General features: G+C 48.2%; 1 protein-coding gene across 4 annotated transcripts; it reads left to right on the top strand.

Annotated features, from left to right (window-relative positions):
• Window positions 1-353: 353 nt before the first annotated feature.
• LOC105694177 (guanine nucleotide-binding protein G(I)/G(S)/G(T) subunit beta-1) lies at window positions 354-19,924 on the top strand. 4 transcript variants are annotated; one of them, XM_012414598.1, is made up of 8 exons: window positions 8,876-9,290; window positions 9,373-9,471; window positions 11,703-12,138; window positions 15,018-15,163; window positions 15,281-15,574; window positions 15,729-15,930; window positions 16,004-16,220; window positions 16,494-19,924. In XM_012414598.1, the coding sequence occupies exons 3-8, from the start codon at window positions 12,082-12,084 to the stop codon at window positions 16,598-16,600; spliced, it is 1,023 nt and encodes a 340-aa protein (XP_012270021.1). In that variant the 5' UTR covers window positions 8,876-9,290; window positions 9,373-9,471; window positions 11,703-12,081; the 3' UTR covers window positions 16,601-19,924. The 4 variants fall into 4 exon arrangements, with proteins under 4 accessions (XP_012270019.1, XP_012270021.1, XP_012270023.1 ...); XM_012414596.2 differs by lacking the exons at window positions 8,876-9,290; window positions 9,373-9,471 and adding an exon at window positions 354-751; XM_012414600.1 differs by lacking the exon at window positions 9,373-9,471 and having other exon boundaries at window positions 8,876-9,274.
• Window positions 19,925-20,474: the final 550 nt, after the last annotated feature.

Genomic DNA, 20,474 nt, shown 5'->3' with positions numbered 1-20,474 from the left:
GCACAGGACGCGATCGTGCGACCCTGCCCGTGAGCAAACTCCCAACTCATCTCAGTTTATTACTTTTTAACTTGAACTTCGACGTGCATTCTCGATATTTTCGGTAACTTATGGTGTGTGTCACAGTTACCTTATCCAATTTCCTGTTATCGAGGATTTTCAAACTGCCAACGCCGTATCGATCGCTAGGTGAAGAGCGCGTTCGTATTTCCCGCGCGGCAAGATGGCGCTCGGCCGCTCGCGGAAGTTCGGGTATCTTCGTGTCGGCGCTCGGGGTTTACGGGAGCCGAAGCAAGGAGCCCCGCCCTGCCGCCCGCCTATCCGAGACGCCGAGACGCTCGCTTCGTGCAGAGGTCGCTTTGGTGGAAACGAGCCCGCGATAGTGGAGTGTCGGTTCGCGGCGGAGCTCGCTAACGAGAGCGAAGATTGATCTCTGCCCTCGCGTGAGCGACTTTCCTGTCGGAGGCTCCAGTCGGACGAGAGGAGACGCGCTTCGGAGGGCGAATTTCAATTCGGAGCGTCGCGACCGGACAGGACGGCGACAGGGCGGAAAACCGGGAAGTGGCGGGCGGGAGAGAGAGGGTGAGCCAGTGCCGGGAAAGTGCGGGGGAAAGACTCGATGTGAAAGTCGCGGCCCGGCGAGCAGCGGACGCCATTTCGGGGAAGGACTCGCCGAGGACACCTCTGGACTCGTGGAGGAACTCCCGGGATCCCGCGGATTTCGAGGACTTCGACGGGACGACGGATAAAGGTACGGAATTGTTGGCGCAGGTGGGTGGGGAGCGGCGGGGCGAGCGGCTGCCGAGCCCTGCAGCCCTCGGACGCGATCCCAAGATGGCTGCCGCCCGGACTGTCAAACCGCTCACCTCGGCCTTCTGAAAGCTGATAACTTTGAAACCTCAAGCCTGATCTGGTACTGTACCGTCGCGATTGTTCTCCGAGGCGGCACGGACTGTCCCGATCTATTTGATACGAGGAATTATCAATCTTGTAGGATTTGCTGGGTAGTGACCGCTCGTGGCACCGGCGCTTCTCCGGGGAAGGGAGGAGAAACACTACGCTGAGATGATCGGAGAGCGATAAGATTTAAAGGTTTTAAACTAGATTGATTTGAAACTAGTCGAACTGTCAACTTGGAGGAATTTTGGGAAAGGTGAACGAACGAATCAACATTTTGTAGAGCCCATTCGCGAGTCGGCGAAGGTGTTGACTCCTGCTCGACGTAGTCATTTAAAACCATAAAATTGACTATCAAAGAACCTAAAGTTTAATACAGGGAAAATAACGAAGAAGGACGAGTAATGCGTATGGTTAAGTTAAATGACTTTTTGGAGTCTGCTTTAAGGAGAGTGTGAGTGTCTGAGTTTGCTTTAAGGAGTCAGCAGGAAGACGGGGTTCTATGCTTAGAGTAATTCTTGCGGTTACCTTATTTATGTAAGCCTGAGTCATGCCAGAAAATTGATAAATAGGAAAAGATCGGTGTATGCACGTGCATAAATATGTTCATACATATGTGTGTACATCATCGAGTAGGTCCGCCTTGTGCCAGCATTAAAGACGTTCATCGTGCTTTCCATTTTTCCTTATTTATCTACGACAGTTATATTCATGGTAAACAACATCTCGAGTGATTTCTTACCCTGCTCGTACCGGATTCTATTTATATTCCCCATTCCTTTACAGGAAAAGACAAGCTTTTGAGTGTCCACTTACAAGAACCACATTGAGGTTAGAATTGCATCGTTTTCCTGACTTCTCAGCATGCGCCGATGAAGTAGACTTCCCCACGATTGCAGTGCCATGCGATGCGAAATAAAAAAAATAAAATACAATTCTTAAACTACTCATTTAAGTCGAGGCTTTCCGGAGTATCATTTTCGTTTTAGATGAGATAATCGAAAAATTAATTTTCCTATCTCTTACGTTTTAAGTTGCTTTTCTTATTCTTTGTATATTCTTGAAAAGGAATTGTTTTGCCTCCGACATTTTTGGTTTTTGGTGCCAAGATTGATATTGGATAATGTATCGCTCTCTTGGTAAGAACGGAGACGCGCTTGTAATTCTGAGACACCGAAGACTGCTCCGCGCCGTTTTGCTATTGGCCGGCCAATTGAAGCTGCAGCTGTCTTAATCGGGTTTAATTGGTTTGAAATACAAAGTCTTTACATTCCCGAAGACAAACGACATAGAGCTCGTGTCCAATTGGCCGTGACAAGACGACGGTTGACGCGCGGGGAATACAGAAATCGATTGCTGAAACGCGACACCTTTTTCATTGTACTCCATTTTTTCTTCGATGTCGAGAAACTTACAGAGGAACTAACCCCCTTGCCCGAAGCTATCTACATTCTTCGATTAAACTGAATAAACGAAGTTAGGTAGTTGCAATTTGTCAGATTTATCGGGAACGGGGATGATAACCGTCGAATGAGTGTGACATTTCTACAAAAGTGTAAGGAATTATTTCCCGCTGGGCTGGAAGTGGGAGGATTAGCCGAACAGTCAAGGTCGCTTTGCAAAGGAACACGTGATGAGTCAATTATTCAGAAATACGATAGCGTCTCGCGCCAAGTATATATGTGCGACCGTCTTATGACGAGGCCGTGTCTTATTGCAAGAAAAAAAGCGGCGCCCAGCCGTCTCCGGTCGTTGAAACGGGAACCTTGATTTCGCGTACTCGATGCTCGTCGAGAAATCGCATTTACAATTATACCCAAGGGTAGATAACGAAAAGTGGATTCGAAAATCTCTAATGGAAAATTTTCTGGGAGCAGTAGTTCGGTAGATATTCGAGTTTTAAAAATCGACCAATGACGTGAAGTGGCTCCCCTCCCCTGACTACACTTTCCGATGGAGCCGCGGCGCGATTGGCTCCACCTTTAACATTAATTATCTCGAGAACCGTTCATCCCTCAAGATTTTGCAAAGAAGGATTTCTATTCGACTATCGCTAAAGATCCTTTTAGTCGAGCCCAGTCCCGTGATTTTTAACTAACTGTCTAGAAACTGTTGATCGGGCGCGGGTAAACGAGTTATTTTAAAAGGAGCAAAATCCCGCCGAGGGTGCTTAATCAGCTCGTAGAAAGGAACACTCAAGGCAAATTACCCGTCTTACTTTCCTCCGAAATGCCGCATAGCGTCGTGGAAAAAGAAAGCGTTCGCCTTTCGAAGTCTCGTTCTGCCAGCCCGCGATCCTCTTGTTTTGATCCGAGGACCGTGGGACGTGTCGCAATTCCGAGAGCGCGGGGCATCGCAATAAAAGCGGTAACGGATCTCTCAGAGACTTCTTTTTTTTTTTTCTTCTTTTCTTTTCTTTTTTCTCCGGTAGGGAACGCAGCCCTAATGGGCGGCTGCGTTTAGCTGGCCGGTTAGTAGGGCGCACCAGTTAACCGCGAAGGAAGGGTCAATGTATTTAAGTCGGATAATGGCCGGCGGAGTTTCCCCTCGCTCTCCTGCGTCACGTCCTGTGCTCGCCGATGTGTTCCCCTCGTCGGCGGCGGATAAAACGCCGGCAAATTGGCGACATCTTTGAAAACCGAGACCACCCGGCGGCCATATTGAAAGCGCGGCGAAAGTGGGTGAAAAAGAAAAAAAAAAAGAAGTGGGATCCCCGGAACTGCCGCATCTTCCGCATTGCTTTATTTTCCCCTCGTCTTAAGGGGGTTGGCAGCTTGTGAGATGCGTCCTAGTCAAAGTTAAATTTAAACAAGAGTAAAGAGGCATAGAAAATATTCCCTTACAGGGGCGCTCGATTTTAAGTTCAACAGAGATTTGAGTGGAGCGTATTTCACGATCTACCGCCCCCTCGTAAGGTCCTTCCGCCCATGTAATTCAATTTTCTATAAACTTTTTTTTTTAAGAATGTTTTCAAGCGTATAGAAGTGGATGGGTGTCAGGACCTTCGTCAGGGCCTGCACATTTCCGTAAAAAAATGCCAAACGACTCGATACACTCAGGTTCGGGGAAAAGTTTCATATAACGAAGCTCCTCGGCCGCAGCTTTCATATCACCTTAAGGTGAAGTGAAACCCTCTCCAAATCAGTCGATTCGAATACACTTTTTTTTTTTTTTTTTCCTAGACTCGAACCAATCGTCGCCCTCGGACTTGATCTTGATTCATCATTCGGCCAAGGTCGGCACACCTGTTGCGAGTTTAAGGATATTGGAACAACAAACTGTCGGAAACTTTCACACATGACTCGTTATCATCTAAGAATTGTCCTGACGCATTCGAAATTTGGATTTTTGGAAAAGATTTGTTAACTTAAGGGGGGGAGTCCCTCTGCATTCAATTAGGGCCCCAGACAGCATGAATCCAGAGGATTTCTAGAGTTTTACCTCGATCACTTTAAAATTATCGTAAGAAAACGACAGGTGGAGAATGCGATTTGGTACAATACCCAACATAATCCGACCCAGCTGCCGATATATAAAAACGAAAGTCGGCAACGTAGGCACTTGGAAAAATCTTTATCGACGCCGATCAAGTCCCTCGACGTGTTTCGCTTCACCTTAAGGCGATGTGAAAGTGGCATCGAAGAGGTTTCGTTAATAAAACTTTTTTGCCAACTCGGCTTACCGAATGGTTTGAAACTTCACAACGTGAACAGGGAGACTATAAGGAAGGTCCTGAAACTCATGAAATTTCAATTCTTTCTCAAATTTCTTTATAGGTAGTTTAAAAAAAAAAAATGAAATTTCACGAGTTTCAGGACCTACCTTAGGGTCTCCATATTCACGTTTTAAAGTATGAAACGATTTTGAGACACCCAGCTCGAGGAAAAGTTTTATGAACGATTGAGCTTTCGGATGGCCACTTTCACATCCCCTTAAGAGGCTAGGGTCCCGGGTATCGCGGTGTGCGTAGTAATCGAAGTAACGCCGCAGCCCGTGCACTGCTATATCCCCTGCATGTATAAATTCGTGAGGGTCGGATCAATCTTTCCGAGTGGCGGAGCTGGAATCTTCCTGGCACGAGGGAATCCGCACCAATCGAATCCCGCACCACCGTGCACGGATATTTCGGGGACCGGGCGGCGCAGGGGCGTCCCCGGGAACAGGAGTGGGGGGTAGCCGCCGAGACGCAGAGCGTCGTCGCGGTGCATTCAGGTTTTCCTCTGACGTCACGTCGAGCCTGTTTGACGTCATTCACCTGGCGCCTCCATGGACCCCTCGGCCTCGGTTGGTTTCGATGACCCAACCCCCCCTCCCCCCACTGCGTCCCCCTCCCTCCGTCGAGGCGGCAGCTCCAGATTTTTAGGTTAGACCTAGACGCAGCACTGCGATTTACTTTCCCGCAACCTGCATTGACACTATTTTCGGAAGGCCTCGTCGCCTTGCGGACTCCGTATCTTGCTTCCCGGAATCGCTTATCGGCGACTGATACCACCGGAATTATTAGTGAATTATTGCGGTTTGCCCCCCCGCCTTAGCGTTTTTATCGCGGGTAAGCGTCGACTCCGCCTTTCATCGGGCTTCTTCAAGACAATGGCATTTTTCTCGTCCGATTCGCCTGTCAATTGATAAAGGGATGCAAAGGTTGGGTGCAGAGGATCAGTCGTTGCGATTTTTATTAAAAAAAAAAGATGTTAAGAGTTTCTATAAATAAATTTGAGAGAAATTCAAATTTTATGGGGGTCGGCACTTTTCTTATAACCTCCGTATTCACGTTGTAAAGTTTAAAACGATTCGGTACACCCTGTTCAGAGAAAAGTTTCGTAAACGAGACCTCTTTGACGCCACTTCACGTCACCTTAAGGTGATATGAAAAGGTCATATATATGTGACAGGTATATGTATATCAATATATATATATATATATATATATATATATAAACGTGAAAATATTTACAAAGCTTTTCTCCAAACTGGATGCACCGAATTATTTGAAACTTTAACACGCGATTATGGAGGCCCCAAGGAAGAACGCGATGCTCGTGAGATTACATTTTTCGAAAAAAAATGTCCTTTTTGGTTCTTCTCCGAGATAAATTGAAATTTTTTGTGAAAAATGAAGTTTCACGAGCATCGCGTTCTTCCTTAGGGCCTCTATAATCTCGCGATGAAGTTCCAGATGATTCGGTGCACCAATTTGGAGAAACGTGTCATAAATATTTTGACTTTTTGGGGTGTATATATGAGACGTTTCATATCACCTTAATGCCGAGATATACCATTGATAGGCATTGATTTCTATAATTTTCGGTGCAATTGTTGCCTGTTGATGTTTTGAACAAGGCGATAGTAAGTTGAGCGAAGCTTCCAAGATTTTTTGGTACGCATACTTAGTACGTATATTACTATTTTTTGGTATGTATACATGACACGTTTAATATTACCTTAATGCCGAGACATACCGTTGATAGGCATTGTTTTCTGTAAGTTTCGGTATAATCGTTTCCTGTTGATGTTTTAAACAAGGCGGTAGATAGTTGGGCGAAGCTTCCAAGATCTGTTGGTACGCATACTTGATGCGTATATTACTATTTTTTTGTATTTATTTATGACACGTTTAATATCACCTTAATGCCGAGATATACCGTGGATAGGCATTGATTTCTATAACTTTCGGTGTAATCGTTTCCTGTTGATGTTTTGAACAAGACGATAGTTAGTTGGGCGAAGCTTCCAAGATTTTTTGGTACGCATACTTGATACGTATATTACTATTTTTTGGTATGTATACATGACACGTTTAATATCACTTTAATGCCGAGATATACCGTGGATAGGCATTGATTTCTGTAACTTTCGGTGCAATCGTTGCATGTTGATGTTTTGAACAAAGCAGTAGATAGTTGGGTGAAGATTCCAAGAACGGTTATGGTCGTCTTTACACCTGCGGGCCAGGTGCTAACCTGGTTGGTATTGCCTCGTCCAGGAGCGACAGTTGAGCATCAACGGGCGTTCCATGCCCCTGTTTACGGCCCATGGGTTCTAGGGCTTTCTTTTCTCGTTGCCTTCCCTGGTCGTAAGGCCGTTGCTTTTGACGGTTGCATGCACGACAATGGGATCGACCTGAAATGCAGCTGTCCCAGTGAAGCAATTCTTTTGCATAGAGTGCAATATTCAACGGGAGTTCCCGTACCATCCAAGAATCGTCGTCGGCATTCCGCAATGCCGAGTTCCGAGTTCTTCTAAATAAAGGGTTAGATACGCACATTTATTAAAGCTCCGGAGCAGGACACCATATGGGGGACGCCAATGTAAAAACGCAAACAACGTGACGTGTCTTTGTATTTGTGGCTTCAGTAAAGATACAATAGCTCCATTGTTCTTAAACATACCGTACTAACTTACCTATGTATATACATACAGCCCTAACCTTCGTTGCTATAGCAAACAGCGCTACTGATCTAATAGGCTATGTGAACCTGGAATCCTGTTTGAGGCACAAACAAAATTAAAAGGCTTATTGAAATGTTTCTGCGATGTAGACGTTTGTGTCATGTTGAGTTTTGTTTGTCGTTTATTTTTTTTATTATTATTTTTATTTCTTTTATTTTATTATATATAACCAAAAACCAGAGCTGTTCAAAAAGATTAAGAAATTCCGAAATCGTGGAAATTTGGATTTTTCGGCTTTATTGGGTTCTTTGACGTTAGGGAAATTCAGAACCCCTCAGAACCTCGAAAAGGTTAGAATGACCATTTTCAAGATTTCTTTTTTGTCCATGACTTAGGCTTCTCGCGGAGGCTTGCATTAATTTGCACAAGTAAGTCGCGGGGAGTACTTATGCTGAGAATTTTTTGAGACCGATAGGAGTAGTCTCTGGCAGTGAACGAAATTAAAGTCCTAACATATCAATCCTTCGTCAAACTATTCTCCGAACTGAGTGTACCTGATCGTTTCAAACTTTACAACGTAAATATAGAGGGTATAAGAAAGGTCCTGACACCCGTGAGATTTCATTTTTTTTTTTTTTTAATTGCAGAAATATCTATAAACAAATTTTACAAAAACTTGAAATTTCATGGACGTCGGAACCTTCCTTATAGACTCCATATACATATTCCAGAGTTAGAAACGATTCGGTACACCCAATTCGGAGAAAAGTTTCATAAACGAGTCCTCTGGTGCCACTATCACATCACCTTAATCAGGAGACCATTCGCATTATTCGCGTCATTCGCATCATTCGCATTATTCGCACCACTCGCAGTGCGGCCGTACGCCGCGTTGCGACGTCGGCATCTAAAGCATGCGTCAAATATTCGAAGTCCTCCATTAGGAGGAACCCAGTCGGCCAAAGAGAGGCGAAGAGATGGACACACAGAGAGACGCAGTAGGACATTCCCGAGCGGACACGGGAAACGCTACGATCTCCGCTCGACCGCTTCTGGTTCGACCCCCAGGGGTCGCGGCGCCGCCCCGACCCCGCGGAAACATCAATCCCGGCGACGGGGCGCTTCCCCGATCCGCCGTTAGAGGCGCCGCGATCGGCCCCGTAGGCTCCTAACCTGCAAGAACGCGACTCCCGGGCGGTAGCAGGCGCGAAAGTGGCCGTTACGACATCGCGGCCGATCGAAGACCCGGCTCGACCTATCACCCGGAGCAACCGGTGACGTCACGTAACTCCAAACCATGCCCCCTGGCGACAGCCTCCCACAATTAACGGGGTTAATTGAGGCGACATAGATACCCCCTGAATCCGTCTTACCGGGTAAATCCGGTATTCGGTGAAGTCCGGCGTCGCCGTTGGTCAATGTCTAAAACGCGCCCGCGGAGAGGTGCTTAGATCCGGGGTAGGGAGGGAGGGAGGAGGGGTAACCTGTGACCGGCGGCAGTGGCGCCGCGGCGCCAGCGTCGCGACTTCCCCTCCTCTCCCCACTCACTTCGTCGACGCCGCTCGCACTCGACGTCGGGCAGTTCTGGGTGTGGTCCGGGGAGCCTCCGGCCGGCGCGTCGGCATCGCGCGCGCACTTTTTTCCCCGAAACGGGATCGCTGTCGGTCGGCCGACTCGTCGTAGGCCCTTCTCTCGTCTTATACGGTCGAAGGGCAAATGTTCGCGGCCTCGTTCGTTCGCCCGACGCGCCGGCGAGCCACCATCGGCGGGTCCACCTGACGACCGTGCACGCCATTACGCGCCGCCCGGACGAGCTGGGGAACGCGGGTGGATGAGAAGGGCGACCCCGGTGCCAGTTCCAAGATGGCGGACGCGAGTGACCGGTGGAAACTGTCGTGAGGCGGGTGCATGGGGTGGGCGCCGATACCGGAAAGGCTTAGCCGGCTCGAGGCGGCTCCGCGACTGACCCGGAAGGGCTCGGCAGAAAGTAAGGTTAAGGGAACGTAAGTGCCCCGTTAAGGTCACACTTTTCGACTTATCCTGGCTATTCGTATCCCGGGGTATAATTCGTGAGTTGTCCTATAGGTCCGCGGGTCTTGTGGCGTGATAGCGGTCGAGGAGTGGCGCATGATGGAAGAGTCGACGGATCTATATCTAGGGCTATCTTACCCACTTCTTCGCGAGGTAAAGACCCCTAGCGGTTGGAGAAAGCGGGGAATGGGAGGAGGTTCGATTGAGGCGGAGGGCGTGGATGATCGATTCGTGCGCGGAGATCGGAAGGAACTTATCGACGTCTGTGTACTGCTTTCGGGGAAATTGGTTACGCTTGGTAGCAACGGGGAAACGCGGGGGCCTCTTCAGGCTTTTCGCTTAGAGGGGAACGATTATTTTTACGGTTCGTACACATGCTGGGATAAATGTGGCACCTCGTAAGGCGCGAAGTGTCTGGAGAGGATATCTAGATTCGGCGCGAGCATGAGTAAACACCGAGAAACACGCGCTCGACACCTGCCGCTCGGATAGGGATCGACATCGCTAATTACGTTCTAGTTTGGTGTGGCTCCTCCACGTGGAACAATTCCCAGTCCGAGTGTTGGTTATTTCTTCGGATGGTCTATTTCTTGGTTATGTGCCAAGGGCGGTCCCTTGTGGTGGATAAGTCGTTACTAATTGGGGCAGGGAAGGAGCGCTTCGCTTTTTGGAGACGGAGGTAAAGGTCCCGATGGCTCGATGTTCTTTTAAGGGTCCAGCGCGTTAGGCGACAGAGGGAGAGAAAAGGAAGAAGAGAGTCCAAGTGGCCATCTAATGGCGTTCTATTTTCGGGCCGTGAGAGACACCACGGCTTGGGACTCTTCGCCGAGGGCCGGTATTCTCGGGACACCGGTGTCATTCTTTATGGGTGCTCGATACTCGCACGCCCTCTCGTGGGATTATCGCATTATAGAAGGGAGGTTGGGAGAGCGCCTGCGCGAAACTATGCCAGCGCTGGCGAGCCGCCTCGCGGAAGCGAGGCGAGGTTCCTCTCGCCGGGTTTCGAGGATTACGGGAAGAAAGGGAAACGGCACTTTTTGACCGATTAAAGGGATTCAAAGGTGGCTCCTCGCGACGCCTTTTCCGCCCGTCTGAATCCCCCACTGTTTCTCGAGGTCTTCCGTAATAATCGGACGAAGTTTCCTTTCGTTTTTTTTTCCCCCTTCATTTTAATCCAGCGTATTGTATCCGTTATTGATTTGTACGTCGGGTATCTGTTTAACAAGTCATGCGGCCTTCTGCCCGACATCTTCATTTCTCGCCGTTTCTTGAGGTCTACTGTAATATAGAGTGGGGGGAAAAAATTCCCGCGCGAGCTTCGTTCAATTGTTTTAAGATCAGACCGTGTACTTTTCCTTCCTACCCTGTAATTGGGCGAGTTTTCATTTCATTTTTTCTTTTCATTTACTTTAATTCGGGATTTTTCTTTTGTGTGGCATTGATTTGCATGTCGGATATCTGTTTAACAAGTCATGCGGCTAAATTCGAGCCTGACATTGCTCTACGTCACGTTGATGCTATTACGTGTCCGTTGGCATTGTATGCTAATCGGCGAGAACGGAATGATTTATTCAGCGCGGACTTGGGATTGGCTTTCAATTTGGTCGCGATGCGTAGACGCTGCGTAGACGCGGATGCTCTTTTATAGTAAGAACGGCCGGTAGAGGATAGGCAAATGCGAATAGTTGGCAGCTACCGAAACTATTCAACAGGTTTGGCACGTTTGTCGGTTGATGGGAAGACCGGCTGAATGAAAGTAAAGGAACTCGCCACGGGACGATTGAACCGATTGCTTGGCAAAACGCCTGCACCTGTGGAGTATCCTTACACTTTGATAGCACTTGAAGGGAGAATGGGTGGGGGGGGAGAAACATTGACATTAATTTCCGGGGATACTTTGGCGGCGGTAGCTACGACATTGCCGACGCAAACAAATAGTTTGTGACGTTTGTATTTATGACGCTCTACGAATGGATCTCGTAAACCTGTTTTTCCAGTTTCGGTGGCATTGGAAATTGGCCTGACGTTGTTTCCTGCATCAGGAAGTTTATTTAGGCACGCGTTTATTTTCGGACACGCTTCAAAGTATATATTCACGTAACTTAGCGAACTTCAGGCGATTCGAAATTGTCACAGTTGAACGGTATCGAACCCTCCGGAATATGAATTGGCGAGCTAGAGGGTTGTAATTATCCATTTAACTGGACTGAACGCTTTATTTGCGATCTTAGTTGATCGTTTAGCTCGTGTCGTTTCAAAGCCGAGCTTGATAAGGCCTATTGTTCGTTTTGAAGTCCGATGTAACTAACGTGTGTCGCTTAATTTTCATCGTTTTCCTGCGAGAATAGTGTGGTTTTCTGAAATACTCTTTTTTTTGTTTTCAGGATTGGCGACGATTTCGTTAAAGGTTGTCAAAGCTGGCGCGAGTGGCGGGAAGTGCCGAAGAGACCTGGCCCTGTTTCCGGTTCCTGTCTTGCTAGCGACGGTAGCGGGCTCGAGAGCACGGAGAACAGCAGGAACAAGTGGAAAGATCTTTCCTCGTAGAAGAGCCAAAGAGTCGAACGTGGCGAGGTTCAGGAACACGACAAATCAGGCGAAGCGGCGGCGTGACCCTGGCCCCCCGTAACAATTAACCCCAGCCCCTTGGACCACGCTTTTTTGACCAGGAAATCCAACCACGACCCCTGAAAAACCTTCGCATCCGTATAAGCGGTTGCAGGAAGCCGCAAATTCTACACACACGGTCACATCTACGGACGCATCATGAATGAACTAGACAGCCTTCGCCAAGAGGCGGAGACTCTGAAAAATGCCATTCGTGTAAGTGGCTTAGTCGTCCCTGCTCCCTGTAAATTGTTCAATCGTTCAGTTGTTTTATCTGCACGGGAAATGGCGTTACGTCAGAGCAGCATGTCTTTGTTACTCCATTTGAATTTGAAAAGATACGTACAATGGTGGGACGTTTGGAGTCAAAATCAAAAGAACGTAATCAGTGACTGACAAGAGGAATGGCGGAATTATAGTGTACAACTGCTATCTGAACACATACTCTTTCGGAGCTTACCTTTTGTCAGAGATACCTGAGACTTGTACCCAGATGTTCGTTTGGTTACGCGGTGTTGTTAGTCCTTAAAGGTATACTGATAATAGGAGGCTCAGGGTCGAGCTGAGATTTTCTTAGTTGCAAAGGCCGTTGTCAAGATAAGAATGAGAAGAAAACTAATTGGCGGCATCAAAGGTGGAGTGGTGGATAAGGTCATGTCTTCTGCATGAAAGTAACCAGTCATGGATTTCTTGTCGAGGTCGCGGTGGCCAAACAGCTACCTAGAAAGCCTTGAGTACTTCTGGCAGGTTCAACCAGGGATTAACCACCTTGTTTTGTTTCCTTCCGGTCTATGACTATTGGCAAGATCAACCAGGGATTTAATTTACTAATTTTATTTCTTACTCTTGATACTCGATACATGCTTCGCATGTGGCTACTGAATTGATCAACCAGGCATTTAATGAATGGTTCTACTCCTATTTTCATCGCTTTCAAAGCGTCGTGTATACTATACAAGTAGGTTCCAATTGCATGGAATTTAGTCGTATGTCTCATAAACGGAATTTCTTATCGCTCCACTTTCCGGTCAAGTTATTATCTCCTTAAACCTGACCGCAAACATTGACTGTTCTGTCTCAACAAAGTCGGCCTTCTAAAATTTCCGAAGGAAAGTACTAAGTCCTAAAAATGGCATAGCATGTTCGCGCTAACCAGACCATTAAAAATGCCTCAATTGTCGAAGGCTTTGTACGATTTTCTTGGCAACGACGGAGTGTTGGCAGTATTGTTCAGCTTGTGCCAAAGGACGGTGCAACAGTTATTCGTGCAACAGCGTTGCATTGTTTTAAAAGATAAAAGTCTCGGGCATCTCGCCACCGGAGTGCACTTAGTACTAAACACTTGTAGCCCTTGTTCAGCTCCTAACGAGCCGGTGGCTTCTTTTATTTCTGTGCCTCCCGAAGGCCTGTCCACCAACTTTGGTAATACCCGACGACCTTCTTCATTAAAAAGTCGATCGCCTCGATCAATTTGCGCATTTCCTCCGTGCCTCTGAATAATCCATGCATTTTTCTTGTGTCTCGTGACGTTCACGGTTCAATGAAAATAAAGAAGAACCTACGTTGGTTCAGAAAGAACAAGTCTCTTAACAAAGGTTCTTATCTATAAAAGTAGAATTGTTTCCTCGTTGTGAGCGATAAGGAAATTTGCCTCCGGGCCGTGACGACGGTCGCAACGACTAGAACAGTTATGTCTGAATTCCATAGTCTACCGTCATGGCCGACTATGCAAAGGAGACGCATTGTATCGACTTAAGTTCACATTCCTTACGTGTATTCAAAAGCAATACCTTCTTTAGACGCGGTCGTTAGATTTAAACACGGTCATTTCTCTAGTTAAACAACTATCATTATTTTCCCATCAATGCTGTCGTGGCATTGATTTACCTCTTCGCCTTATCCTCGTCTACCTCTGACGAGGATACAAATTTTCCGCCACGTTGCAAACACGCAGATTCGCTAACGATGCATTACGCGACCGTATGCTCTATCTCGATCTGCCCTTCGACTTATCTGACACTCTCAACACTCTTTTGGGAGAGTGCATTCAGCGCATTATGTAGAATACTTCCAAGAGGCGTCTTATCTGCATTGACCTCGCGGCTCTATTGGATCGGGAGAAATGTAGAGGCAGAGAGAGAGGAGGGTGCGAATATGTGCAGTCTCCAAGGGAATGCATTCCCGTGGTAACAGTAGTTACATTCTTCCTGTTATTGCCAATGGTGTGGAAGTTCTTCATGGGGTTGAAGGTGGTGATGGTAGGGCGCGGCATAACGCTGCTTCCCCGATCAATACGCCACCACCACTAGTAGCCTCCTCTAACTCTCCCTCTCTCTATCTCTCTTTCTCTCTTCTCTCGTTCACCCTCGCACGTTCACCCTTTCAGAATGTCACGCCGTCTCTGTCTCTCTGTTCCGCCCTCTAACACTTGCCTTCCACCCTCGTCGATGTACTCTCTCGCCGAGTATCGGCGTTACGTATATAGTCTACGCACCCTATCTCACATACGCGGGCCACGTGAATACGTGGGTGGGGAAGTTAGGGGTGGAAAATGTCCCGGAGACCGCGCGGTATGGCGAGCAACCGCTGCGAGCATTCACCTCCTCGTGATTCGTCACTCCCTACTAAGCCATGGTTAAGAAACTGCCTTGAGAATACCAGGAGACGTAAAAAACAACTTCTGCGATCATTCGCGCCTACTTTCCGTGTATTACGCCGAAGAGCGACGAAAATTTCCACTGAGAGTAGAACTACCTTTCTGAAGTAAAAGAACGAGTTTCCTGGTATACCATATCTGTAAATTTGCCGACTACAGGGATTTCTTATGTCATTTCTGAGCTCACAATGCGACAAACAACCACTGCGAGCGTTCATCATCTGAGATTCGTTGCTTATGAAACCGATGCTAAGTATCGCCTTCGAGAGAGAAATTAATTCAGAATCTTGAATGCGAAATTGTCGTACTGGAACTCACCGAAGTTGTGAACAATTAGAGTGTGTTCGGATAATGATGTTACGACAGGCTCTTAGCTAAGGAGGATGGTAGGGGGACAAATGTTGGATCTGTAGTCTTATGATGTTTGGGCACGTTGTAGGATGCAAGAAAGGCAGCATGCGACACGAGTCTTGCCCAGGCCACTTCGGGAATGGATCCCATTGGCCGGATACAAATGCGAACCAGGCGTACTCTACGAGGACACTTGGCGAAGATATACGCGATGCACTGGGGCAGTGACTCTAGGTAGCTATCTTCATCAAGAAACTCTTCGGTCGCTGACGGCCTGAACATTTCATATCAACATCGAAGCTCCTTTGCTGAGACTCCCCTAATTGTCTCCGTTTTTCGATTGCTCGGTAGAAATCTGGTGTCGGCGTCTCAAGACGGAAAGTTGATTGTCTGGGACAGCTACACAACCAACAAGGTCCACGCAATCCCGCTTCGCTCTTCATGGGTCATGACGTGTGCGTACGCACCATCCGGAAGCTACGTGGCTTGCGGCGGATTGGACAACATTTGTTCGATTTACAGTCTTAAAACTAGGGAAGGTAACGTCCGAGTTAGCAGAGAGCTTCCTGGGCATACCGGGTACCTGTCTTGCTGTCGCTTCCTCGATGACAACCAAATCGTCACCAGCTCTGGAGACATGTCTTGGTGAGGATGCTCGTCTAGTCTTCGATCTTGGATATTTCTCGCCGATAGAATTCATCCTTCCGATGTCTGCTCGGTGCCTGAGGCGGTTCGGCTTCGGATCATTTACATTGACGCGATGAGTCGTATTTTCATTTCCTTCCTCGTATATCCTCAGCGCTCTTTGGGACATCGAGACTGGGCAGCAATGCACGTCATTCATCGGCCATACGGGAGACGTAATGTCCTTGTCCTTGGCACCGGATATGCGTACTTTTGTCTCGGGAGCTTGCGACGCCAGTGCGAAACTCTGGGACATCCGCGAGGGTTCCTGCAAGCAGACTTTCCCAGGCCACGAGAGCGATATTAACGCCGTCACGGTAAACCATCGTTTGGATACAAAACTGTTACGGGAGAAGGAAGACAGACCTTGAGGGTCTTTTATTTCCGCAGTTCTTCCCGAACGGCTACGCATTCGCGACGGGCTCCGACGACGCCACTTGCAGACTCTTCGACATCAGATCAGACCAGGAGCTGGCGATGTATAGTCACGACAACATCATCTGCGGTATCACGAGTGTGGCCTTCAGCAAGAGCGGACGATTGCTGCTAGCTGGCTACGATGACTTCAACTGCAACGTTTGGGACTCTATGAAGTCCGAACGAGCCGGTATGTGGATCGTTCACAGAGGGTCTTCGACTTCCTGGAGAGATGAGAGATTTCCTTCTTGAGCCCTTCTCTCTTAGTGGTGTTCCTTGAATTCCCAAGCTCTACATCTCCTGCACCTCTGATTACGCGCCCTATGGAATCTAGTTTACTTCCAAATTCAATATTCAGATCGATGCTTTTCGGTGTCTTGAGGGATTCCATTTCAATGAGACCTTGTTCGTTAAGTACTTTGGAGTGGTCATTGCTTCCCAGTGAACACCGCTTTCTTTTCAGGAATCCTCGCCGGGCACGACAATCGCGTATCCTGCCTGGGTGTCACGGAGGACGGCATGGCGGTGGCGACGGGTTCCTGGGACTCGTTCCTCCGCATCTGGAACTAACTTGGGGATCGGGCCACGACGTTCCTAGGTAGAACCTACTGCAGCCAATCAGCATACAGCATAAGCATCAAGTATCACCACCTGAGGACCGAGCAGGTCGGCCCGGCCGGCTCGTTCGCGGACGACCTGCCAGGAACACCCGAATTGACCCTGACCAGGAGCTGCGACCACCTGGGCAGCACCAGTGACGGCAGCAGTAGTGCTAACAGCAAGGAGGTTTTGGGCTGCGCCGGTAAGGGCGCCATCAGCCGCCGGAAACGGATCGTCGTCGACCTGGCCTGGCGGCGCGGCAAGGTCGGCGACAAGGCTGCTCGCGAGTACCAGCGTTTCTAGGAACTTAGACGAATCGCGCATCCTAAACTACGAGGGAGAACTAAGGAAGCGAGCGAACCGGGAAGTAAAAAGAGGTCGCCGAGAGAAGACTAACAAGGAGAGAGGAAGTTCCAAGCCATCAGCCAAATCTCTTCGTCATTGCCATCGCCATCGACCTCTCGTTACCGGGAGACTCCTCCAAGGCCTGGTACCACCGCTCGGGAGTGAAGGGTCCGCCATCTTGGTACCACCAGGATGATCCAGGTCCGCCACTCGAGTCTTTTCGTGCGGAAGACCATCGTCTTCGGCACTCTGCCAGGTGTCCAGGTCACGACCGGGACCGCCAACAGACGCGGTTCCTAAGAGGTCTCTGCCGACGAGACCTTACTATCCGGACATTGTTGTTTTAGGTTTTTTTTACTCGCACAAAACCAAGTCGTAGAGGAGGAGAGATCAAGTGTACGAGCCATATTCCGTACGCCATCGTGACACCGATTTAGCGGGCGCGCACCCACGTTCACGCATACACACACGCACACCTGAGATATGCAGGACACTGCGTTTGGGCGCACACAAGGACGCTCAAGCTTCGAGAACAGGAAAGAAGAAAATGGAGACGAAGTCAAGCAGGACCGGAGCCCCCGCAGGAGGGCTCTGCCCCGTATTCCGCGTCATCCCAATAAACCCCATCTAACGGCGATTATTTAAATACGCGAGTCCCCAACCAAGGGCCCTCGACTGGTCTCGCCTCGTTCCTTCGTTTTTTCTTTTTTTTTTTTTCCGCTAAGGCGCGAACCCCGTTTGATAGGATCCCTTTGAACGGGGAGAGCTAGATAGAAGACGGTTTTTGATTGATGGTTCCTCGTGTTCCGTCAAACGTTCCGTCTAGACCAATCAGACATCAAACGTGGTTCCAGCCTGCTGGACTCAACCTAGGGTGCATTGCAAAACCTTACTCGAGTGGCTTGCACATTGAATTAATTTGCGGAAACGTAACTGTGAAAAGGTTGACAGTCGACTTGTCGAATGCCTTGGATAAGGCTTTGGAAAGTTACTCTAGGGAATTTTTTTTTTTCGAACGATCGGCGCGCCATCTATTGATCAACGATTGTACCTCGTACGGAGTACGACTCACGGAGGCGTCTCCCGTAGGGAGCCGACCTCGCGTGCGGCGTTATTTTGTAATTTGTATCGTTATTTATTTTGTATAGTATCAGTACCGCCTGAGGCCGCGCCCTGGGTGTGTCTTGGCGCAAAGAGGGAGGACCGGAAGTGGCACTAGGCGAACTAAGGCGACCGCGGACGAAAGAACCTGGATGAAAGATCCAGATTCTTAAGACCGAAGGGCTTTAAATCTGCTTTCGAACGAATTACTCATTGTTTTACCCTGTTCTCCTTTTTTTTCTCAAGGATCGCATCCTTGGTACTTTAATGGAGACGTGTTTCGGCGATCGAGATCGTTTACGTACTATTCTTTTTAAGGTAGATTTGGGGTCCTTCGTTCTTCAGGAGTGATTCGCGTGTCGATTAATGGTTGAAATGCAAAGATTTCTCGACGTGGACAGAAACGTCGGAGTCGTTCCTCCCTCTTAGGACCGGTCGTCTCGATTCATGGCGACGCCAACAGATGGCGGATCCGTCGGGGGCGCCTCAGGGTCGGCGCAAGGGGTGAAGAATTCGGGCGTAAATCCCGGGGATCCCTCGAATCTCCGAAAATGTCTAATTCTCCCTGCAGACGCGCGATTACGGACCTCTTGGTGTATTTAACGCGCGCTCGCCCCTGCGGGGATAGTATAACGACATGAAATATTTAATGTAAAACGTGTAATCGTTTAGTTTGTAGCCATCTGTCCTGCTAAAGTGAAGAAAGAGAGCAAAGGAAGAGATATGACTTACCGCTATCGTGACTCCGCTCGACACACCCGGCCTCGACAGCCCTGCGTCATATTTGGCCATCTTGGAAGACTTCCTCATCCGGAGAAATCCCCCATTGGCTATTGAGGGGACCCTAGACGAATCTCCCCACGTGTCGGCGCCCTTTGAAATTCGGATTAGTGATTGGTATCCGACCATGTACGCACTCGGTACTCGGATTTACATCGTGCGTCGTGTTAAAGGTATGCACAATCTCAGTTTATATCTCAAATACTCGAACGATCGGTTCGCGATTACTAGAACGAATTGGCGAATCGAGTACGAGTACCGGGTATTCGAATTTCGAGCCACGCGGACTCGGGCCCGCGAACGCCAAGGGGGCATTTCTCCGATTGAGCATCCAAAGAGACCTGCGCGATCAGGGAAACAAGATGGCCGCCTTTACATCGCAAATCTCTTCTGCTTCTTTTGTACGGGGCTTTTTCTACTTACCCGCGACTCCAATCCGAGAGCTGCTGCGTGTCGAGAGCGTTCGATTTCTTCTTTTCTGTTTTTTCACTCTATTTTCTCCCTCACTCTGCCCTCCATATCCCCCTTTCCCCCTGCCCCACCCCAAGCAACCCGAGTTTCTGTCGACTAGGTGTTTCAAACTGTGTATGCATTTAAAGCAACATGAATAATATTAATAATAATTGTAATTTATAATTATATTAATATTTAATATATAAGTACGCGTAAGGAGATACCGATAACAGTTAACACTGCAAAATATATATAGATAGATAGGTAGATAGATATATACGTATGTAATGGTTCGAACGCCTTCCGGCGACCATGCTCTACTTCCGTTACGTCACGTATGATTTACATTCGGTTCGTTTCTCTTCGACATCCATCGACGTGTTCTTCGCAGATTTTGGAGAGAATAATGGAGCAAAAGGTTCACCCGATGGGATTTCCCGAGATTTGGAGCACTGGGCGGGTTTTCGAAAATCTATCGTGGTCGGATATTCGCGGAGTGCGGTCGCGCATTAGGGCTCCACGTTTGCGGAATCAGGTTTTTATTTCTAACGCCATTCGAGAGATATGTATGGATGATGTAATGTGTAAATTACAATGGAATTATGTGGAATCATCGATCGGAAGTTTATTTTACTTGCGGGGGAATCCGGGGGCCGGTGGCCTCTAGGAAATCCGTCGAATATCGGTTGATCGGCCAATGCCACGCGGACGCCATTTTGGTTTCGGTTAATTCTACCTTATGATGGGATTTCGGTGTCATAGTTTTTGTAAGCTCGTAACTAGAGGAAATCGGATACCATGTCCTGTTGTATTAATGCGGGCGCGTTTTTGAAAGACAGAGATATTGCACGAGTGTTCCATTAAGTCTAACCAGATCTGAAAAGAACGCGCCATGTCTCGCGGCTCCTACTTTTCTAGCGGTCGGTGAAGGAAGGGAGAAGCGATGCCAGCGCCATCTCTTCCTTCGAGTTTTCTTCGCGACTTCCAGGATATAATCACGAGTTTAAAAAACGTTACTGGTTAATGACCGTTAGAAATCGCGCGTGGAAATCTGTTAGCTAACGCGTACTCGGAGATGAATGGTGCGCATTCAAGATGGCATCGGTCCTCCGGTGTTTCTGGTTTTGCTCGTTTTACACAAGAGAAAGGGAGGTCTTGGCTGCGT

Source organism: Orussus abietinus, unplaced genomic scaffold (genome assembly GCF_000612105.2).
Source record: "Orussus abietinus isolate OABI.00-Male unplaced genomic scaffold, Oabi_2.0 scaffold6, whole genome shotgun sequence".
Lineage (NCBI taxonomy): Eukaryota > Metazoa > Arthropoda > Insecta > Hymenoptera > Orussidae > Orussus > Orussus abietinus.
Note: the sequence above shows the minus strand (reverse complement) of the source record. Positions and strands in the feature narration are given on the sequence as shown.